The sequence below is a fragment of the Aotus nancymaae genome, unplaced genomic scaffold (genome assembly GCF_030222135.1).
Source record: "Aotus nancymaae isolate 86718 unplaced genomic scaffold, 86718_ANA_hifiasm-v0.15.2.pri h1tg000028l, whole genome shotgun sequence".
Taxonomy (NCBI): domain Eukaryota; kingdom Metazoa; phylum Chordata; class Mammalia; order Primates; family Aotidae; genus Aotus; species Aotus nancymaae.
In genome coordinates, this window is record NW_026988441.1 from 17436141 (window position 1) to 17446673 (window position 10533).

General features: G+C 55.1%; 2 protein-coding genes across 3 annotated transcripts; one reads left to right on the top strand and one right to left on the bottom strand.

Annotated features, from left to right (window-relative positions):
• Nucleotides 1-67: 67 nt before the first annotated feature.
• On the top strand, nucleotides 68-2534 carry HSPB6 (heat shock protein family B (small) member 6). Its single transcript, XM_012437768.3, has 3 exons — nucleotides 68-285; nucleotides 1206-1328; nucleotides 1416-2534. Exons 1-3 carry the CDS (start codon nucleotides 88-90, stop codon nucleotides 1581-1583), a joined length of 489 nt encoding a protein of 162 aa, XP_012293191.1. The 5' UTR covers nucleotides 68-87; the 3' UTR covers nucleotides 1584-2534.
• Nucleotides 2535-2582: 48 nt separating this feature from the next.
• Nucleotides 2583-9455, bottom strand: LIN37 (lin-37 DREAM MuvB core complex component). Of its 2 annotated transcripts, none has more exons than XM_012437755.2 (9): nucleotides 8387-9455; nucleotides 4839-4914; nucleotides 4607-4657; nucleotides 4258-4287; nucleotides 4092-4177; nucleotides 3839-4005; nucleotides 2943-3083; nucleotides 2781-2854; nucleotides 2583-2707 (listed from the first exon to the last, which is right to left on the bottom strand). In XM_012437755.2, exons 1-9 carry the CDS (start codon nucleotides 8418-8420, stop codon nucleotides 2626-2628), a joined length of 741 nt encoding a protein of 246 aa, XP_012293178.1. In that variant the 5' UTR covers nucleotides 8421-9455; the 3' UTR covers nucleotides 2583-2625. The 2 variants fall into 2 exon arrangements, with proteins under 2 accessions (XP_012293178.1, XP_012293166.2); XM_012437743.2 differs by lacking the exon at nucleotides 8387-9455 and adding an exon at nucleotides 8162-8380.
• Nucleotides 9456-10533: the final 1078 nt, after the last annotated feature.

Genomic DNA, 10533 nt, shown 5'->3' on the forward strand with positions numbered 1-10533 from the left:
CCCTGGGCAGCCCTCCGAGGGGCCGGCACAGGGCTCACTATAAATCGGCGGCTGCGCACGCAGGGGCACTGCAACGCGAGGAGCAGGATGGAGATCCCGGTGCCTGTGCAGCCGTCTTGGCTGCGCCGCGCCTCGGCCCCACTGCCCGGACTTTCGGCGCCCGGACGCCTCTTTGACCAGCGCTTCGGCGAGGGGCTGCTGGAGGCCGAACTGGCTGCGCTCTGCCCTACCACGCTCGCCCCCTACTACCTGCGCGCACCCAGCGTGGCGCTGCCGGTCGCCCAGGTGCCAGGCCTAGGGAGGGGCGAACTCAAGCAATGCCGGGGGGGTCTGGGTCAGCCTGAGGTGGGGGCGTGTGACAGAAGGTTCGTTGGCCTTGGGCGAGGTGGAGAGTCCGGCAGCTCCGAGGGGCTTCCGGAGTTCCTGGGAATCTCAGAGACCTGCTCACTGCGTCGGGTGGGAGGTCCCGGTCGCTCTTAGGTGTGTGTATGTCGGAGGGTCTCATTAGCTCTCCAGGGAGTGAAAGGCCTGGGTCGCTCTAAGGGGAGTTTTGCGGAATCTGAAGGAGGCTGGTGACCCGGGAAATCTGGGTAAAAGGAGGCGTTAAAGGTCGCCCGAGGGGAAGGAATATTCCTAGTCTCGGGGAAGAGTTGAGAGACAGTATGCGGTGGTTCCATGTCTCCAGAAAAGAAGGGGAAAGCCCTGAGACTTGAGGAAGGGGTCCTGGCCACTCTGAAGTGGGGGAAGGCTACCAGTCGCTGCCGAGGTCCCTTGACCCGAGTGGGAAAGTAGGCAGAGGATTCTGGAGACGAGGGAAGGGGCATCTCGGCGAGTTTGTCGGGGCTGGGGGAGAAGGGACCCGGGGCTCTGAAGAGGGAGCTGGGGAATCAGTGCCCTGGGGTGCATGGTGACTTCGGATTCCCTGACACCGGGGGAGGGCGGAGGTTCCTGACCTTGTAGGGGAAGGGAGCCTCATCACTGCGGGGGAGAGCGCAATCCCAGATATTACAGGAGGAGAGCTAATCCCTCCTCCTGTATTCGGGGTGAAGAGGTCCTGGGTGATTCCCAGTAGGAGAGCAGATTGCTGAGCTCGGAAGGCCAGAGTGAGCTGCAGCACGGAACCGATGGGGGTGGGATTTCCCTGGGTGGGTCCCGCGAGCCTGGCATGGCCTGATGACAGTCCCACCCGCGCTCGCTGCGCGCAGGTGCCGACGGACCCCGGACATTTCTCGGTGCTGCTAGACGTGAAGCACTTCTCGCCGGAGGAAATCGCTGTCAAGGTGGTGGGCGAACACGTGGAGGTGCACGCGCGCCACGAGGAGCGCCCGGTGAGCCGCGGCGGGGGCGGGGCTAGAGCGGGCACGCGCGCCGCCGGGCCGGAGGGGCGGGGCCGCTCAAGCCTCCCTCCCCTCCAGGATGAGCACGGATTCGTCTCGCGCGAGTTCCACCGCCGCTACCGCCTGCCGCCTGGCGTGGATCCGGCTGCCGTGACGTCCGCGCTGTCCCCCGAGGGCGTCCTGTCCATCCAGGCCGCACCAGCGTCGGCCCAGGCCCCACTACAGCCACCGGCCGCCGCCAAGTAGGGGGCGGGGCCACGCCCGCACCCCGGGAGCCTCCTCAGGCTCCCTCTTTTAAAGCTGATCTGACTCCGCCCAGCCAGATGTCCTGATCGCGCCCAGGACTGTCCTCTCAGCCACTCCTGGATTCTGCCCTGACCTCCACCCTAGACACTGCCTTGATAACCTGGCCCCTTCCTCTGACACCCTCACTGTCACACCCCCTCCAGCTTTCAGACTTCACACCGACACCTCCCTGGCTTCCAGACCCTACCAGCACTCCCCTAACCCTCGGCCGACAGTCTCAGCCCCACCGACCCACTTTCTTGGCATATAGCCCCACTTAAAACCGCTGCTCTACTTCCGAGTACTCTACAAAGATATCCGGGTACCACATTTCCATCCCTTCCCTACTTTGACACCAAATTATGGTGTAGACAGCTCTCCCCCAACCCCAGGACAGTCAGGCACAATCCCTCCACGGCACAAATGTCCCAGACTGCACAGACCTCCCACTCCTCCAGACCATCCAGGCCTGGTTCCCAAGACCTAATCCTTCCCCTGCAACCAGGCAATCCACAACTGGCCCCTCCAGCCCATTTTCTGCCATAAAACTCCAGCCAGCCACACCAGGCTCTGGAACTCTTTTCTGACCGCCCCAATTCTTGGACACCTATCCCAGGCCAACCAGAAAACCCAACCCCAAATTGTACAGACTCTCCTGCCTCAACCTTCCCAGACTGCACGGATGTCCTAGGCCCCCTCCCCAACTCTGACTAGATCCCCCCACCCCATCCCTTTGTCTTGATCCCCAAGTCTCCAACATGAAATCTCCTTGGCAACCCACCTCCCACCCTCCTCTTCTCCTTCGAGACCCAACCGAGCACCACCTCTGATTCCCCACAGCCGTTCTCCTGGCCACCACTCTGTCACTTTCCCAGGCTCACTCTCCCAATAAATTTGCTGGAGCTCTGCCAACTGCTTTGTGTCTGGGCCAGGAAGGATGAACCGGAACAGACACTAGTGTGGAGTTGGGAGATGTTTATTGGGGTGGGGGGAGCTGGGAACATCACTGTCGCTCATACATCTCCCGTAGGATCTTCATGCTTTCTGAGTAACGAAGCTGGTTCCGATGAGAGGCCTCCTTCCACCTGGGGAGGCAGAGGGAAGACTCAGCAGTTGCAAGAGGCCCTAGGAGGCACAAGCAGGCTGGGGGACGCTCACCTCTGGCGGATGCGTTTCCAGCGCTGCATGTTGCGATAGATGAGTGTGGAGGGTGAGGGCTCGGGCTCGGAGGGCTGCATGGACAGAGAGGCCGGGCTGAGTGGTCAGGTCTGAGCTCCACCACATGTACCCCACAACCTCGAGCCAGCCTGGTGCATTCACCTCGTCATCAGGGGTGCCCTGCATCTCAGGCTGCAGCGGAGATGGGATGCGGGATCTGCAGGCATCTCCAGGTGGCCCGGGCGGTGTGGGTGGCGGCAGCTTGTACACATCACGATTCTTGCTGTTGGTGACCTCTGAACCCTGGGGACACAAGGGCCCCAAGCCAGGCCCAAGAGAGTCACAGCAGAGGGCTGGGAATCCACATTCATCCCCCCTCCTACCTTTCCCAGCAGCAAACGGCATGAGGGGCTCACTAAGTGACTCAGACAGGAGGCATGTCTGAAGGGCAGACACCTCAACCAGCCAAGGGGTCAGGTCTGCCTGCCCCAGGGACCCCTGTCTTCTCCTATCCAGCCCAGAGACCCCATCTACACCTGTCAGCCCAGGGAGTCACGTCTGCCTGTCTCAGGGAATCCTGCCTAGGGAGTCACATCTGTGCCACCTAGGAAGCTCTGTCCACTCTTGACAGTGTGAAGGGTCCTAATATGTCTTTCCTGGAGACGCTTGTCTACCCTCCCGGGCCAGATGGCTTACAGACCCCCATCCATTCCTGCCCAGCCCATCTGCTCCCCAAGGCCTGGTGGCCACAGGTTGGTACTAAGGACCCCTGTCTAGGCTCTGGGCTCTTGGGAACCCCTGACCTTGGAGATTCCTATCTAACTACCCAGGGCAACCCTGTTCCCTGCCCCCCAGGCCAGGTGGCTACGTATGTCTTCCCTAGGGACCTCCATCCACACCCCAGTCTAAGGGTGCACATCTGTGCCTGGCCTGATCCAGCATTCATGTGAGTGACCTGTGCCCGTCTACCCCACTAGCTTACGGGGAGGATCCTTTGAGCCTATCCACCCATTGCCCTGGCATCAGGCTGCTGGGCTGGGGCCCACCACCCATCCCACCTCCTCATCCTCAGGCAGCGGGGGCAGGGGTGAGCTGGGAGAGCATTCACGCTCGCGCACAGAGGGGCTGTTTCGCATCCAGGCACGGCAGATCGGGTAGAGCGGCGTGTTCTCACTGAACTGGGCCAAGTCCACGCTCCGGTCAAACAGCTTGATCACATATGTGTCTGGGAGGGTGGAGATGGGAGGTGTGTGAGCATCCTTGCAGAGCCCCCCGGCTCCTTGCCTACCCTCAGGGCCACTGTCGACTCACTGGATCGCTGCGGCCCTCCCTCAGCCAGCCCGTCATCCATTTCCCTCCTCTTCTTCCTCCGCTGGTGGGGGAAGCGGGCAGAAGGCCTGCATAGGGAGGGGGAGTGTCAGGACTGGGGTAGGGGCTGAGAGCCTCTGGTCAGCTGGCTGGGACCCTGTCACCTTACCTTTTGCCAGTGGCTGCAATGGAGCAGTCCCTGTGGGGAAAGAAAGTTGACCCTCAGACAAATGCCTGTGCAAAACCCTGCAGAGGGCACCCTGTGGACACTGGTATCAAACCTGAGATACTCACAGGAACCCCACCTGCCCCTTGGGCCTTTTATCCCACCCATACCCATGGGGGTCTAGGTGGCAACCACTAGGGGACCTAAGCTTCTCCTGACGCAGGGTCTTCATAAAGGTGAACTGGTCAGGACCAAGACAGAGGAAGCGCTGGGCAGAGTGGTCAGGGCTTGGGTAAGAGGAAAAGTTACCAACCACAAACTCTCAGCTCCACATCCAGTCAGAAAAACTCACTTATTGTGGGTGTCTGAGGGGGTTTTCCCAGTTTCCTCATCCAGACGCTCCCTAGAGGCAGAAGAAATCTCTCAGCCTAGGGTTCCAGGGCCCCAGAGAAGGAAGGCACCGAGCGGCCTCTCCGTTATGTACCTTCCTCCCCAAGTCAGCCTCTGGGGTCCCACCCAATCCACCCAGGATCAGAGGGCCCGACCTGCCAGGGTGCCTGGGCCTTGACCCCATGCTGGCCCACCTGTCCATGTGACTCTTCTCCAGCAGACACTGCAGGACGGCATCCAGTTGGTTCCGGGCTTTGGCCATCTCCAGCTCTGAGACAAGAGGGGACCCAGCAGGAGTCAGCTCCTAGGCCCCAGCTAGGTGGGCAGCTGACTGGGCCAGGGAAGGGCATGCGTGTCCTCTGCCCCAGCCAATCTCAGAGCCAGGCCCAGGCAGCCTGAAAGGGTGCAGCAGACAGAGATGGCTGGAGTGATGCCAAGAGCTCTGAGTTCCAGAGCTATCACGCATGATCACTCTGTGACAGGAGGTAAAGCCAATCACCTTATCTTAGGAGCCCTGGGTTTAAAAAAAATTTGTTTTAGGGCCGGGCACGGTGGCTTATGCCTGTAATCCCAGCACTTTGGGAGGATGAGGTGGGTGAATCACCTTGAGGTCAGCAGTTTGAGACCAGCCTGACCAAAATGGAAAAACCCCATCTCTACTGAAAATACAAAATTAGCCAGGCGTGGTGGTGTATGCCTGTAATTCCAGATACTTGGGAGGCTGAGGGGGCAGAATTGGTTGAAGCCAGGAGGCGGAGGTTGCGGTGAGCCGAGATCGCGCCATTGCACTCCAGCCTAGGCAATAAGAGCAAAACTCCGTCTCAAAAAAAATTTTTTTTGTTTTAATATAATATAAATTTATTACAAAAAAAAAATTGCATAGAGATGGAATCTCACGATGTTGACCAGGCTGGTCTTGAATCCTGGACTCAAATGAGCTATCTTGGCTTCTTAAAGTGTTGGGATTACAGGTGCGGGCCACTGCACTTGGCCCAGTGGCAAGGTTTAAATAGACTTATGTATCACGTAATAACCCACTGAATTCTCACAATAACCCTTAGGGGTAGATGTGATTTTTTTTTTTCTTGAGGCAGGATCTCATGATGTTGTCCAGACTGGTTTTGAACTCCTGGGCTCAAGTGATCCTCCTGTCTTAGACTACCAAGTAGCTGGGACTATAGGCATGTGCCACAGAGCCCGGCTCAGATAGATAGATATGATTTTTATTCCTATTTTATTGATGATGAAACTGAGGCACAGAGATGTCAGGCCACTTGCTCAAAGGCACACAGCAAAGAAATTGCAGAGCTGATGATTTAAACCCAGGCTGGCTAGTTTCAAAGCTGAAGTTATGAGGCAGAGGTTCAACCTGAGTGCAAATCTGGTTGAGGTAGTGGTATAATTTTGTTTAATTAATTAATGTATTTATTTTTTATAAGACAGAGTCTTGCTCTGTCACCCAGGCTGGAGTGCAGTGGCACAATCTCGGCTCACTGCAACCTCTGCCTCCCATATTCAAGCGATTATCCTGCCTCAGCCTCCTGAGTAGCTGGGATTACAGGCGCGTGCCACCACACCTGGCTAATTTTTGTATTTTTAGTAGAGATGGGGTTTCACCATGTTGATCAGGCTGTTCTCCAACTCCTGACCTCGTGATCCACCTGCCTCTGCCTCCCAAAGTGCTGGGATTACAGGCGTGAGCCACCATGCCTGGCCAAACAGTGGTATAATTTTAAATCTGAATTAAATCTGAATGAGCTGACATTTAAAAATTGGGAGATTTCACCTAAAACATCCTGTTTGGGCTTTTCTTTCCACCCTCAGGAAATGAGATCTAGACCCACCTTCCTGCCCTGTCAGCCTGTGGCTACCTCCTGGCATCACACGACTTGAGGAAGTGATGATGTTACGATCTCCTACCTTTGAGGGGTATTTGCTCTGCCCTTCTAACTGGTGGGAGCTCTGGCTCTAGTGCTCAGAACCTGGAGGGGACACCTGGGAAATTGCCTGGCCAGTCCTGGGACTTCTTGAGAAGCCCAGGAGACACGGGGATTCAGACATAACTCAGAGGAGAGACAGCATGAGGGTGGGGAAGGGGGCAGCTGAGATTGCAGAAAAGCCTGGTGGATGCAAAGGGTAGCGATCATGTCCACAACTCTCCCCAGGCCCAGCTTCTCTCCTGAACCCCCGACTTGGGCCTGAAGCCTCTGTCTCAAGGGTAGTCTCACTGTCCCCAAGTCCCTCCCTGTACCTTACCATGGATACCCCTCTCCCTCCCCTACCTCAGCCCACCAACCCCATGGCCTGTCCACTAGGCCTCCCAAGTGTCTCTCCCACCCACCTCCTCCCTACTCTACCCATCCTGGTCCTGTCCTTTGCTCCCCCTGGGCTCCCTGCCTCAGTTTCCCTTCTGATCCACCCTCCACAGGTGGCCAGGGGAATCTTCCTGAAAAATAACAAACCTGAGCCTGATCTTCCCCTGCTTGGAAACTTCCATGACTCCACAGCACCCAGGGGTGGAGTCTGCACTTCTCAGACTGGTACTCACAGGTGTACACCTTCCCTCACCATCATTTGTAGTCAGATTCCCTTCACTTTTCTTTCGTTCATTTTTTTTTTTTTTTTTGAGACAGGATCTCACTCTGTTACCCAGGCTGGAGTGCAATGGTGTGATCTCAGCTCACTGGGGGAGTACAATGGTGTGATCTCAGTTCACTACAACCTGTGCCTCCCCAGCTCCAGCGATCCTCCTGCCTCAGCCTCCTGAGTAGCTGAGACTACAGGCTCATGCCACCACACCTGGCAATTTTTTTTTTTTTTGCTCTTTTTTTAAAAATTCACGTTGAAATCCTATTTTTTGCATTTTTTTTATAGAGACAGCATTTCGCCATGTTGGTTGGCCAGGCTGGTCTCAAACTCCTAACCTCAAGTGATCTGCAGGCCTTGGGCTCCCAAAGTGATGGGATTACAGGTACGAGCCATGGCACCCAGCCTCCCACTTTGTTTTGATAACACTTTTGCTATCTGACATTCTACATCATTTCACTATTATCTTTCTGTCTAAATTCTGCACCCCTCCCACTGCTCTCATCATGCCAGGCCTGGGACCCCGTCAGCTCTGGCCCAACCCAAAATGACCTCTTTCTGAGCTTCAGTTTCCCCATCGACCACAATTCCTACTTCCTAGGATTACTGGAATATAGTGACTGTGAGGATTAACAGTGCCTATACTTCAGGCGCACAGCAAGATGTGTGACTCTGACCACTGCTGGAAATGGGGAAACTGAGGGGGAGCCAAGAAAAGTGGACTTCTCGGCCGGGCGCGGAGGTTCACGCCTGGAATCCCAACGCTTTGGGAGGCTGAGACGGGAGGATCGCTTGAGGCCAGTGTTCGAGACCAGCCTGGGCAACATGGCGATCCTCTAGCTCTACTTAAATATTTTAAAATGTTAAATAAAAAAGAGGAAAGAAAAGGGCCCTTCTCAGAGTTAACGGCTCAGGATTCCCCAGGTCTTACCACGCACCGCACTGCCTGAGCCACCATCATTCAATCTCAAGGCGACTTCAAGCACAGACCCAGTGGGGGTGAGGGTGGCAGCCAACCCTCGCTGCCTGATACAGCGATTGTCAGGTGGCTGCAGGGAGAAGTCGCGCAGTCCCATTTCCGCGATACTCCCTTCTACGGGACTCCTATACTGTCAATCCGATGCTCCCGACAGGCCCCCGACGTCGGGGTCCTCACCTGATTTCTCCACTTTCACCTTCACGGGGAACATGGTTTGAGTCCGGGATCTGGCTAGCTGGGTCAGACGAGCCCCAAAGGGCCTAGGATCACAAATCAAGGCGGGAGGCGGGCGGAGACAGTTCAAAGATTAGCTTCATGGGCCACGGGTCCTCCGCCTTCGGTCGTGTACAGCTTGTATCCTGGCCTCCTCCCTTCTGTGGGCGGGCCCCTTCGGCAGTATCTCTTTTCTATTAGTTAATGCAGCCGTCAGTCTCGCATCCTGACCAATTAAGAGCTTCCTCCGTAGGCCACCAGCTTTAGATCCCACCTTCCTGGGGCTTTGCTGCCGGAAACAAACCATCGACCTCCCAGCTTCCTGGGAGGTGTAGTTTCAGCTCCCGAGACTCACCCCTAGTAACAGCGCCTGCGCCGCGCGGGGCACGGTGGGAAAGAAAGGATTAAGGCATCGCGAGGCTCTCTGGGATTTGTAGTGTTAGAAGATTTGAGCAACACCAATTTAGTTCTTTACCGGATTTAACCAACCGTTGGCGTCTCTCCATTCCTGAGAGGAAGACTAATGTAAAATAACGTTGGGTTCCCTCTCACTGAGCACTCGCTAGGTGCCAGGTAACTGCTAATCTCTTTGCAGGTACGACTTCATTCATTTTGCAAATATTTGTGTGCCGGGCACTCTTCTAGGCATTGGAGACACCTCGAGGAACAGAACAGACAAAAATCCCTGCCCTGATGGAGCTTATCTTTTAAAGGATGGAAGAGAAACAGTAAACAAGTAAAACATTTTAAGTGAAATGTAATAGGAGAAAGAATATAGTTTGGGCGGGGCACAGTGGCTCACACCTGTAAATCCCAGCACTTTGAGAGGCCGAGGCGGGCAGATCACCTGCAACCAGGAGTTCGAGACCAGCCTGGCCAACATGGTGAAACCCCGTCTGTACTAAAAATGCAAAAATTAGCCGGGCATGGTGGCACGCGCCTGTAATCCCAGCTACCCTGGAGGCTAAGGCAAAAGAATTGCTTGAACCCGGGAGGTGAAGGTTGCCGTGAGCCAAGATCGCGCCTCTGCACTCCAGCCTAGGCGACAGAGCAAGACTCCATCTCGAAAAACAAACAACCCCCTCACCCCCCACCCCCACCCCCTCCATACACACAAAACAGCATAGCCTGAAAGGGATGTAGCAGTATCAAAGTGGTGATTGAATTTTAAATTAGATGGATGGCCAAGTAGCCGGGCATGGTGGCGCATGCCTGTAATCCCAGCTACTCGGGAGGCTGAGGCAGGAGGATCACTTGAACCCGGGAGGTGGAGGCTGCAGTGAGCTGAGATCTCACCACTGCACTCCAGCCTGGGCAACACAGTGAGACTCCGTCTCAAACAAACAAACAAACAAAAAAGATGGATGGTCAAGGAAGGATTCCATGAGAAAGCTCTTGACTACTTTTATTTTTGCAGACAACACTTCCTTCAGAAAATGGGAAACTTCCATTTATCACACGTCTTGGCCCAGATAAATCCTAGGAGGTAGGATTCCTGATCTACACTTCTGATAAGAATACTGAAGCCCACAGTAGGAAAGTTATGCTTTTGAATTCACGACTACTAGTACAGGATAACAGCCCCTAGAAATGGAAACACTAAACTGGGCGTGGGGGCTCAAGCCTGTATTCCCAGCACTTTGGGAGGTTGAGGCGAGTGGAACACCTGGGGTCAGGAGTTTGAGACCAGCCTGACTAACATGGTGAAACCCCATCTCTACTAAAAATACAAAAAATTAGCTGGATGTGGTGGCGTGCACCTATCCCAGCTACTCGCCCGTCTGAGGCAGGAGAATCACTTGAACCTGGGAGGTGGAGGTTGCAGTGAGCCAAGATTGCGCCATCGCACTCCAGCCTGGGTAACAGGCACCTAACCCCATCTCAAAAAAAAAAAAGAAATGGAAGCACTATTTCTTTCTTACTTCCTCATCTAATAGTTTCCTGAGCAGGAAAGTTCCTAGTTCAGAAGATTATGAACAGTATTCACTGGAAAAAATGTACATCATGTCTAAATACTAAGCCTGGCACAAAGAAAGCACTCAACAGATGTTTTTAAATATTAATAAGCAATTTATGCCTCAACCTCTAAAAGATCCCAGGAAGTCAGTATG